This window comes from Pecten maximus, chromosome 12, assembly GCF_902652985.1.
Source record: "Pecten maximus chromosome 12, xPecMax1.1, whole genome shotgun sequence".
NCBI lineage: Eukaryota > Metazoa > Mollusca > Bivalvia > Pectinida > Pectinidae > Pecten > Pecten maximus.
In genome coordinates this window covers 15,765,945-15,779,215 of record NC_047026.1, presented here as the reverse complement: position 1 = coordinate 15,779,215, position 13,271 = coordinate 15,765,945, and the positions used below count along the sequence as shown (strand labels likewise).

Below are 13,271 nucleotides of genomic sequence, written 5' to 3'. Positions count from 1 at the left end.
AGCTTTTAATCAAATTTGTGATGGGCAGAAAGACACGTGCACAGATAAAAGGTATCACTTCAGAAAAGAAAACCTCTTATTTAACATGATTACTCTCCATGGGACAGGACAGAAAACCCTTATTTAACATGAGTATTATTCTAAATGAACTTGCACTAGCAAATATCAGTTTTCCATATCTTTGCTGTATAAAGTTTGTTAATACAGTTGTATGTATCTCATAACTTTGAACACATACCTGTACTTGAGAGCAGACGCTCGCTGATTCCACCATTTTGTCAGCTTCTCTCGGTGGTAGTAGGCGAACAGGCAGAGGAGACAATGGATGACAAAGACAGCAAAGAACACCAACATCCCGATCAACAGACTGTTGTCCTCTGTAACATCACAACAGACCAAGGTTAAACTTATTCTATACAAAGTCATGCACTCTGTATACTCAAAAGTTGAGTCTTTAAAAAGTTCTCTTTCACTTAAAATTTGGTCATCCTTCACAAACTCCAACCTTAGTCTAAACAGGACCACCTATAGCTACTACAGCCTCAGTCTGAAACTCTGTCTTTACAAGATCATCCATTACAACTAGTTGAGGTCACAAGAATTGATAACAGATGGACAGACTGTTGGACGGACGTACAGAACCAATTCATAATAAGCACCTCTATCAGGGAACACAAAAAAATCATTTAAACATTTTTGCAGATATTTCAAAATCTCCACAATCCTATATTGAACAGAATGGTTCTTGATTGAATTTGAAATTGACTGTAAATATGAGTTTTCTTCAACTGATCAGACAACATTTCAATATCAAATATATCTGATGAAAAAAATATCATGATATAAAGTTATACAATATGTATATACATTCATTTGTTACAATCTTTATAGACTTCTTGTTAAAACTAGCATTCCAGACGTACTAAATAAAATATTTCATGTGAAATTGTAACATGATAGGTTATGCAGCATAGACCGAAATATCATTGCAGTATAAGGAAAATTAATGCATTAGAACTCTTTTGTAACATTATAATGTTGTAATATTTGACTTGTGTCAACACATCCACAAATAATATACTGATGATGTTTACTTTGTGAAATAAGTTTTTGTGGCATTTACAAACAGCAAATTAAAATAAAATGCAAAATCACAATGAAAAAAATAAATGAATAACTAAAATAAATTTGCAAACAGATACAAATCTGCATAATCTGTTAACAAAGACAAAAGAGAAATATGAAAATTCAAAACATAAATGATATAAAAAAACCTGACACCAAAACATAGCCTTCTGAACAGAGGTCGATGGTTACACAAGGGGAATTCCAATCAAAAATTAAATGTCATGCTTCTTAAAATCATCAAATAGCACAGAAGATTGCGTGTCCATATTAGCTATAGGAATTTTTTGGGCAGTATATAGTCTTTATTAAATTCTCCACTGCTTAACTAGTGTAAACAGTCACCAGAGAGTGACCAACTAATCTAAATTCTGATCATGTAGTACAGGGCGAGCATGTTTTTTTTGTTAGGTTTATCTCCCCGTGAACAGCCAGGGGCATTTTGAGGCAGGGTGTCCTTATAGTAGTTGGTGACTACCTCACTGAACAATATATGGGAGGCCCGTTGCATGCCATCCACAGCAATTACGGTAAATTATCTTGCCCAAGGACAAAACCACGGCAGCACAGACTGGTCCGTTTCTCAGCTTCCCGGGAAACACAAACCGACACAGATATGGAGTTTGAACCATGCACCTCAGATCTTCACTTGAGGTTTCATGGCTGGCGCTCTGACTGACTGAGCTATTGCAGCCCCTTACGGAATACAATATTGAAATCTAATATGACTTGAGAAAAACAGGGTCAATACCATAAAGGGATTTATAGTTAAAAGTTCAAATGTTGATTAATTTTAGAGATATTTCTTCAACCTAAAGAATAACATTTAAACATATGTTATATTTAAAATTAGAAAATGAAACAGAATCTCACTGAAGTAAATTTAACCTGAGATAAATCTCTTTCCTTGATTTGTGTATTGATGTAGGACTTAAGAAAATTTGTATTGATGAAATAATAGTTTGTAAATGTTAAAGAATATATTGACGAATTTGGATATGAATACAAAGTATATTGATGTCTTATCTAACACACATTACAGTAATTATGTAACGTCTTTCAATATAGAAACCAAGCTTATCTCTGACACACATTACGATAGTTACATAACGTCTTTCAATATAGAAACCAAGCTTATCTCTGATACACATACGATAGTTACATAATGTCTTACAATATAGAAACCCAGCTATCTAATTTCCGATTAAAAGCTAGCTATCTAATTTTCAATATAAACAAGAGGCCCATGGGGCCTGCATCGCTCACCTGTTGGATTAGGCCAAATGTCAAAATAATGTTCATATTCACTTTGTTTTATTTGTTAATCTCTAACAATATTTAATGCTATATATGGTTATAGTGTGGTAATTCAAACTGCTTTCAGATTAATGAAGTCCAGACTCTCTAAGGTCTGAAAGACCTCAAGAATTGCTTTTAGAACATGCATTCATCACTTTATGACAAGTAGCGATTCAAAGGAATTACCTCTATTTCACCTATTGGGTCCTCGGGGGTCAGAGTCACCATTTATGCAAAATCTGTTCCCCTTCCCCCAAGGATGTTTCTGACCAAATTGGGTTCAAATCCATTCATAACTTTATGACTAGTAGCGATTTAAAGGAATTACCTCTATTTCCCCTTTTGGGCCCCGCCCTTTTGGCCCCTCGGGGGTCAGAGTCACCATTTATGCAAAATCTGTTCCCCTTCCCCCAAGGATGTTTCTGACCAAATTGGGTTCAAATCCATTCAAATCTGTATGACTAGTAGTAATTTAAAGGAATTACCCCTATTTCCCCTTTTGGGCCCCGCCCCTTTGGACCCTTTGGGGTCAGAGTCACCATTTACTCAAAATCTGTTCTTCTTCCCCCAAGGATATTTCTGACCAAATTGGGTTCAAATCCATTCATAACTTTATGACTAGTAGCGATTTAAAAGAATTACCACTATTTCCCCTATTGGGCCCCGCCTCTTTGGCCCCTCTGGGGTCAGAGTCACCATTTATGCAAAATCTGTTCCTCTTCCCCCAAGGATGTTTCTGACCAAATTGGGTTCAAATCCATTCATAACTTTATGACTAGTAGCGATTTAAAAGAATTACCACTATTTCCCCTATTGGGCCCCGCCCCTTTGGCCCCTCGGGGGTCAGAGTCCCCATTCATGCAAAATCTGTTCCCCTTCCCCCAAGGATGTTTCTGACCAAATTGGGTTCAAATCCATTCATAACTTTATGACAAGTAGCGATTTAAAGGAATTACCACTATTTCCCCTATTGGGCCCCGCCCTTTTGGCCCCTCGGGGGTCAGAGTCACCATTTATGCAAAATCTGTTCCCCTTCCCCCAAGGATGTTTCTGACCAAATTGGGTTCAAATCCATTCATAACTTTATGACTAGTAGCGATTTACAGGAATTACCCCTATTTCCCCTATTGGGCCCCGCCCCTTTGGCCCCTCGGGGGTCAGAGTCATCATTTATGCAAAATCTGTTCCCCTTCTGCCAAGGATGTTTCTGGCCAAATTTGGTCAAAATCCAATATGAACTTTTTGACTAGTAGCGATTTGAAGCAAATGTTGACGGACGGACGGACGGACGACGGACGACGGACGACGGACGCTGCGCCATGACATAAGCTCACCGGACCTTCGGTCCAGGTGAGCTAAAAAAGCTGTAAAATTTTCCAGAAGCTTGCTGTGGAAAAGAGAAAACTAGCCGTTCTATTGATAGATACTGAAGCTAGCTGATCAATGTTCAAAAATAAAAGCTAGCTTCCCAAGTTGATGGGAGAAACAATGGATATCTCGTTTACATATTGACCTACCTTTGCTCTGGCTCTCTTGTGTTACTACAAAGTACCGGTTTGTAACCACATAGTAAAATAGTCAGGCAAAGCAATGGAAAATGGAGAATATCTTAATGAGTACTTTTATTTGAAGTTAAAATTTTGCTACAACTATTTTTTCTACTGTAGATCATGGTATACTGGTATCATTGAATTACTAAAATTCCACCTGAACAAATTACTTCACCTGAAACACTATCAAAAAAAAGAATCAGAGATTATTTACTCTATTAGATATATGTGTGAACACAATGATATAAAATTTGTCCATCCTGAGTTACAATCAAATTCTAATTCATACTTGTAGCTGATAAATGGTCATTTTTCATAATTAATAATTTATATATCTTATATATAAAACCAAATTTTATTTATTCAAAGATTATTTCTAATCAAGTTAAATCAACTTGTATTATTATTCCGGTAGGCAACACTATAATGGTTAAATTTACACGGGGGGAAGGGGGTGGAAGTGGGGGTGGGGGTGGGTTGATCTTAATGCTGAGGGAAAACTCTGAGAATACCTCGTTGATCAGGGGCAGATAACTCATACATTCTTATACTGATACAGGAAATCACCTCCTAGCATCAATCTTGTTGAATGGGGAAAGTGGAAAACTTAGTGCTTACTGCATCACAGAACTACCAATACATTTCCATATGTGTATGTAAACAGATATACACCTTCACTACTGGCCAGTATAACCTATACAATCATAGGGTAGCGATAGTGTCATTTACCTTGAGAATGCATGTACACCATGCTGACCTTAGCTGTTAATAGGACGTTAAACTAAATAAACCAAACCAAACCAAACCATTTCACTGCTGACCAACCGGTATTTAAAACTTTGCAAAAATTGTGTCCATATTTGATATGCACCTATGTTGAATATGAGTTAGTACAAAATGTATCAGTATTCATCGTCAGCTATTTAAGATATTTGCAATATTTTTTTATGAACTATCTACATACCAAACAATACCTATTTCAGGAATGACATTAGAGCATGGCAAGGATTTTCTAAAAATAGATACAATGACCTTGACCTTGACCTTACATTCCTGAAACGTGTTGATGTGCAGGATATCACAGTCCTTAATAAGTGTGTTAAGTTTAACATAGATAATTATAACATAGATAAAGGAAATTCGACCCAAATCCTACATCGTTAGTAAAATCTAACTGTAACCGGTTAATAACTATGACGGTAACCGGTTAATAGCTATGACAGTAACCGGTTAATAACTATGACAGTAACCGGTTAATAACTATGACAGTAACCGGTTAATAACTATGACAGTAACCGGTTAATAACTATGACAGTAACCGGTTAATAACTATGACTGTAACCGGTTAATAACTATGACAGTAACCGGTTAATAACTATGACAGTAACCGGTTAATAACTATGACAGTAACCGGTTAATAACTATGACGGTAACCGGTTAATAACTATGACAGTAACCGGTTAATAACTATGACGGTAACCGGTTAATAACTATGACGGTAACCGGTCAATAACTATGACAGTAACCGGTCAATAACTATGACAGTAACAACACAGATAATGTATAACAAAACAAAGAGGAACAGGAAACCTAATTATCAATCTCAACTACCATATATAGCTAGCAATTATAACAAACTTTTATAGTCTAAACAAATACAGCAAATAAAACTCTTTTATTTCAATATCTTTTGAATATTTCTTCTCGAATGCATTGTAGACAAGTAATACCATACATCATGTTCCTTAACAAAATAACTATGCTGGAGATATATGACAAAACTGTCCAGTCACAAAATCAGTCCAAATGGCTTCTTTTACAAGTTACACAACTACCAGAACACACACTTATAACATAAGGTTTGATATCATATTAAAAGAGTTTTAACATTTAACATTATCAAACAAAATCAACAGATGCAAAACATGTACTACAGAGAAGGGTTGGGATCTATAAAAAGACACACAATGATTGGTTGGTTAAGTTTACCTAGGGTTTTCATTGGTCCACTGTGGGTGCTGCCCCCATGTCCTGGCCCGTTACAGTAGGGCGGTCCAAATCCCTCGTTACAATGACACTGCCCCATACTGTTACATACCTGCAATACAGAAAGATGTCTCATTTTCATAGCGGTTCACAATAAGATCACTTTATAACAACCTCTAGATGATATAAACAATATCTTTTATTTATGTGTCACATGTCGTTGTCAAAAGTGTGAGTTTTCCTCCAACACCAAAAACAACATTCATTCATTTAAGCATTGATGTCATTTTTTTATAGTTTCATCGGGGTATGAAACAAATTTTGTTTGCAAACTGTATGAATCTGCGTAGCGGATTCTTACAGAGGTTTGCAAACAAAATTTGTTTCATACCCCGATGAAACTAAAAAAATTGACATCAACGCTTATAATTAATTTTTGAAAATGATTTTCTAATTTAAAACATGTTTTATGTACAATTTTACTGGTTTTAAATGGGATTCTTTTTCTCAAATCAATACGCAACGTCAATTGTCGTATTGTGACGTCATATTTTTCGCGCCATTCTCAGAATTTCTTTCATAGAACATTGAAAAGAATTTTTCGACCAATCACATTTGAGTATTTACCATGAAAACAAAGAAAAATTAATTATTTAGCATTGTTGTGATAAAAATTCTTCAGAGATTGTGATATTTTCTTTTTTAATGTTTAAACTTGTATACAGTGTATATAAATTTACAACATTAGAAAAAAAGGTTTATTTTCATTACTCATAATTTAATTTCCAATGGGGATAAAGATAATTAAGTATAAATTTAAACAAAATTTATAGTATACTAGTTTTAAAATATTTCCAAGAAAATTGTTGCATTATGGATATACATTAACAAACACAATACTCTCTTGGCAGATATTATAAAAGCAAATATTATATATTGCATATTTTAGATATTGTGTTCCTCCTCATATTTTCAGCAACATAATTTCCACGTCAATGATTATTTTGACAATGAGCTGTCATATTTCATCATATTTGTGATTAAAAAGTTAACATACCCCATTGCCATGACAGTTTGGACACGGTGAAATCCTTAGCCGGCTGAGTGGAGTACACTTGTTAGAAAGACAAATCTACAAGAAAAGTTATAGTATAAGTAGACACAAGCATTTGCATCCTACGAGCATGATCTATAGTAGCAAGGCTCTAAGTATGGCAGATATGTAAAGTTGCCAACAGTGGTGGTATTTAGATTCATATTCATCATATAATTTAAGAAAAAAAATTGCTGTTTGTGAAAGTGACGTAATTTATCGTGTTGTGGGTTAAGAAGTATATGACCATGCTTTTGTAAGGTCATGTACCCTGGATTAAGTAAGGACAGTGTATCCTTGGGCTGGATCGTTAAGTTGGTTCTAGAGTAGTGCAAAGACACAGTTCAGATAAATCTCACCTAAACGAAGAGAACACTTCAGAGCACAACAAGAATAAAGGTGGAGTTCACCACACCATGTAAGGGTGGACATCTTTGTGGACATCTTTGTTCTTACTCCCACTAAATGTGTGGTGTGAAATTTGTTACGGGAACAGTGTTTAGGGTTGATGTTCTTCATGTTTGGGCAAAATTTTCACCAAATGAATGAATGTTCTGTGTCAACAATATCTTGCCCAAGGACGCCCCATACCCTTGGTATGTCCTGAGAATTCTGGGGGTAGGTTCATAGAGGATGTAGTTCATTGTCGTGTTGTTCATAGATGATGTAGTTCATTGTAGTGTTGTTCATAGAGGATGTAGTTCATTGTAGTGTTAGGGTATCACCATGTTGTTGCTTGTAGAACCGATGCTTTTTCAAAATTGTCATTTTCACATTGTTAATACAGACATTTGGATTCCAAAAGTTGAAAGACGTTACAGAATTCCTGATACAAAGATAAATATCTTTATTAAAATATATCCAGTTCCCAAATACACAATTAATTTTGTTACAATAAATTTCTAAGGCAAAGAAAAATTCAATTTTTTCCAGAGTTCATTGTTCAAATACATCGTGAAGCATTATGGGGTCTCAAAAATATACTTCATTTGTTCCTAGATTTGTTTAAGTTTATGTTTGTGAAAAAACACTAATATCAGCATATGATTATAAATTATCCTTAGTATCTGATTTACTTTTTTGTCACCACACTTGGCGCCATCTGGTGCCATCCCAGGATCCGGCATGTCCAGCCCGACGTCCAGTATGACTGACCGGCACACATATCGTTCTCTGCCCTTGGTGAGGAAGGTTAGCTGGTGTAGCCTTAGCCAAACTCTCACGCCAGAACATTAGCTTTTCATTCAGATGGACACAGTGTAGTAATCCACACATCACATCACTGAAAGTTAGGAAATTTGTTTTATAAAAATTATCATTTATGGATGCAGGGTCTAGGTGCAAGTCAAATGCAGTTGACAATGCTACACATACAAATGTTGCATATCCAAACTTTAAATTAGCCAAACTCCTGCCACATCCCCCACGTGACAATTAAATTTGCCTGATTTTTGTTGTTTTTTTTTTTTCACAAAACAAAATATCTGAACATTCAGGTTAACAAATTACATGGGCTCCAAGTGATTTAGAGATTTATGCAGAATTATACCTGTATTTTTTGAGATAGATAAAATGTAGCAGTACTCTCTTCATTACACAATATTATATATATAAAGTGACCACAAATGTAAGAATCAAATATCAAATTTCTTTCATAGAGTTTTTGAACACCAATACATACAGTAAATTCAAGTAGCATAGGTGCTTAAATCTTAAATCAATGCAGCAATATATTACAACTTGATGATAACTGAAGTTTAAGTATGCTTAAATATACATATTTCAGATAATAATTCTACATGTGAAAAATTACGACAAATAATGGTTAAAGTTCACATTGTGCTTTTTCAGTCAATTTCTCATGATTTTTCTGTGTAATAAAATTGTTTACAATGGTATATCAACAAGTAACAATAAACATATCAGTAGGAAACTTACTCCTTATCACATCGTATGTACTGCTCCCTCTTCCAATCGTAGCCACAGTTTCCATGTTTGCTGCCATTAGTGTTGAGATGTTGGAAACAGATGGGGTCGGACACACGGCCAGTCGACCCCCACAACATGCGGCACTGGTCCGTATGAGTCTTACAGTGGCCTTGGTAGCAATATGACTGTTAAAAGTAAACCTTACATTGTATTTTCTCTGTGATTTTATCTTGATTTTGAACAAAAATTTATTTTCTCTTTTTATGGGCTATTCAAGTAAAATATCTACGGAATGGGAAAATTCCAGATTTTTGAAACAGGAACCACTAACAGAAAGGACTTAATTCAAATAGAAATGTTTAATAAGCCACATTTGCTCTTGCATCCACACTATATATAGAATTTATTATATCTGTAGTACTTTTCTAGGATACAAAGTTTACTTTATAGCCCCGATATGGGTCAGCGTAAGGCTATCTAAACCATGTGGTTTATTTACTACATGTAACTTCAAGTAATCGCATGGAAAGAGGAGACCAAAAACTTACTCGTTTGTCTTTACAAGGGGGACCATTCTGGAACTAAACATTGATCTCTAAGCTAGGATTTATTCTTACAGAGGAGACCAACAACTTACTCGTTTGTCTTTACAAGGGAGACCATTTTGGAGATAGACATCACTAGGGCAGTACTCAGATTCACCATTACAGAATTCAGCGAGATCACATTCCTCCATGGCGGCCCTACACAACGTGGCTGCGGGTTTCGGCTAAAACAGATATACATTCATGTGTAATAATCAAGATATCATCTCAAAGGATTTGTTGATGGTTACGTGTGTGTGGAAATTATTAGCTTTTATTTGTGATAATAGTCAGTCTGAAGTTTTAACCAAAACACCCATTTACCTACCAAAATTCAAGTTTGCCAGCACTAGTGACATTATGAGTTTTTGGCTCGACTAAAGTGGGTAATTTACACTATAAATATAGGATGTTTTAAGAAAATCAAAGCATTTCTGCGAAAGTTATTGCAAAGATAATTAGTGTGGATGCCAACAATGCAGAGAGGCTTAGCCTTGTATGTTGCCTGACTTCGCATAGATTCCACAGTATACCTGTCCTGTACAACTATATTATGATACCTTGCAAGTGTCCTGGTTACAACAGCTTCCTGTGGCACACTCCGCCCCTGGTTTCAGTCGACATGTCGTAGCATTACAGCATTTACTTGTACAGTCCTGAAATCAGAACCATATTTCAAAATTAATTTAATTTCAATCTTATTAAGATTGATACCAATTTTGATATTATTATATCTCATAATTGATTTGAATATAATCATTTGATGATTTAGATTTAATTTATTAATCATGTAATGGTATCCCAAAATTCATCAAAATTTAATCTGATGATTTGATTGTAAAGGAACAGTACCATGATAGTGCACAATGTCATACAGTACGACTGCTATATAATATCACAGTACATTTGCTGTCTGTTCCACAATATACAGGGACTCACTAAAACTGTGCTAAAACATACCTCCGTCAAACCACAGTCACATTCCTCCCCTTCCTCCACAAATGTGTTCCCACACACCGGTCCCTCATACAGATTTTCAGGCATGTTCTTTAGACAGTAGTCCATTCCAAGGTCGAAGGCCTCAATAACTGCCACCCGAGAACATGTAGACCACTGGGATGGGCTCGGAGACCTAGCAATGATGACAAGTCTTAGTCAAGAGTACTGATTACACAGGTAGAGAGTGTCTAAAGTATTCTTATTTTAAACCCTTCCTAAGTATTAATGTAATACTTAAATACAATTTTAAGAGTTCAAAAAGTTTAACAAAACGAGAAAGAAAAACAATAGATATTATCCTTTGTTTTCCAAAAAAGTACACTATTTGACTAACAATTTAGATTGTCACTTTACTAGATCAAGTGGAATATTTCTACCCATATCTTACAAAAACAAAGATATGACTTATCCTAATGCTGGACTATTATGGTTTACAGAGCATAAGGTTACAAAAAGGAATCAATTTTTGCATTTATAGTGAAAAAAATCTTACACAGTGAGGAATAAGAGATTTCAATATTAGTGGATGTGAAAAGCTTTGGAATGGGATGGTATCCTGCAGGTTAAAGTATACTACATATTACAAATTCCATGTGACCAGAAGATATGGGTATAACTACATACTAGAGATTACTATATATAACCACCCCCTCCTTTACTAAGTTGGTGGGTATAACTACATACTAGATTACTATATATAACCACCCTCCCCTTTACTAAGTTGGTGGGTATAACTACATACTAGATATTACTATATATAACCACCCTCCCCTTTACTAAGTTGGTGTGTATAACTACATACTAGATTACTATATATAACCACCCTCCCCTTTACTAAGTTGGTGGGTATAACTACATACTAGATATTACTATATATAACCACCCCCTCCTTTACTAAGTTGGTGGGTATAACTACATACTAGATTACTATATATAACCACCCTCCCCTTTACTAAGTTGGTGGGTATAACTACATACTAGATATTACTATATATAACCACCCTCCCCTTTACTAAGTTGGTGGGTATAACTACATACTAGATATTACTATATATAACCACCCTCCCCTTTACTAAGATGGTAGGTATAACTACATACTAGATATTACTATATATAACCACCCTCCCCTTTACTTAGTTGGTGGGTATAGCTACATACTAGAGATTACTATATATAACCATCCTCCCCTTTACTAAGTTGGTGGGTATAACTACATATACTAAGTGATTACTATATATAACCACCCTCCCCTTTACTAAGATGGTCGGTATAACTACAAACTAGAGATTACTATATATAACCACCCTCCCCTTTACTAAGTTGGTGGGTATAACTACAAACTAGAGATTACTATATATAACCACCCTCCCCTTTACTAAGTTGGTGGGTATAACTACATACTAGATATTACTATATATAACCACCCTCCCCTTTACTTAGTTGGTGGGTATAACTACAATACTAGATTACTATATATAACCACCCTCCCCTTTACTAAGTTGGTGGGTATAACTACATACTAGATATTACTATATATAACCACCCTCTCCTTTACTAAGTTGGTGGGTATAACTACATACTAGAGATTACTATATATAACCACCCTCCCCTTTACTAAGTTGGTGGGTATAACTACATACTAGATATTACTATATATAACCACCCTCCCCTTTACTAAGTTGGTTGGTATAACTACATACTAGAGATTACTATATATAACCACCCTCCCCTTTACTAAGTTGGTGGGTATAACTACATACTAGAGATTACTATATATAACCACCCTCCCCTTTACTAAGTTGGTGGGTATAACTACATACTAGATATTACTATATATAACCACCCTCCCCTTACTGGTGGGTATAACGACATACTAGAGATTACTATATATAACCACCCTCCCCTTTACTAAGTTGGTGGGTATAACGACATACTAGAGATTACTATATATAACCACCCTCCCCTTTACTAAGTTGGTGGGTATAACTACATACTAGAGATTACTATATATAACCACCCTCCCCTTTACTAAGTTGGTGGATATAACTACATACTAGAGATTACTATATATAACCACCCTCCCCTTTACTAAGTTGGTGGGTATAACTACATACTAGATATTACTATATATAACCACCCTCCCCTTTACTAAGTTGGTGGGTATAACTACATACTAGATATTACTATATATAACCACCCTCCCCTTTACTAAGTTGGTGGGTATAACTACATACTAGATTACTATATATAACCACCCTCCCCTTTACTAAGTTGGTGGGTATAACTACATACTAGAGATTACTATATATGACCACCCTCCCCTTTACTAAGTTGGTTGGTATAACTACATACTAGATTACTATATATAACCACCCTCCCCTTTACTAAGTTGGTGGGTATAACTACAAAATAGAGATTACTATATATAACCACCCTCCCCTTTACTAAGTTGGTGGGTATAACTACATACTAGATTACTATATATAACCACCCTCCCCTTTACTAAGTTGGTGGGTATAACTACATACTAGATTACTATATATAACCACCCTCCCCTTTACTAAGTTGGTAGGTATAACTACATACTAGATTACTATATATAACCACCCTCCCCTTTACTAAGTTGGTCGGTGTAACTACATACTAGAGATTACTATATATAACCACCCTCCCCTTTACTAAGTTGGTGGGTATAACTACATACTA

General features: G+C 35.3%; 1 protein-coding gene across 1 annotated transcript in view; it reads right to left on the bottom strand.

The window, feature by feature from the left end:
• The window catches only part of LOC117339882 (disintegrin and metalloproteinase domain-containing protein 12-like), a 69,718-nt gene that overhangs the window by 7,649 nt on the left and 48,798 nt on the right, over positions 1-13,271 (bottom strand). Inside the window, 9 exon segments of the mRNA XM_033901594.1 lie at positions 239-377; positions 5,964-6,072; positions 7,018-7,092; positions 8,130-8,246; positions 8,248-8,335; positions 8,992-9,167; positions 9,620-9,751; positions 10,127-10,222; positions 10,527-10,698. Coding sequence (XP_033757485.1) covers positions 239-377; positions 5,964-6,072; positions 7,018-7,092; positions 8,130-8,246; positions 8,248-8,335; positions 8,992-9,167; positions 9,620-9,751; positions 10,127-10,222; positions 10,527-10,698 — 1,104 coding nt within the window.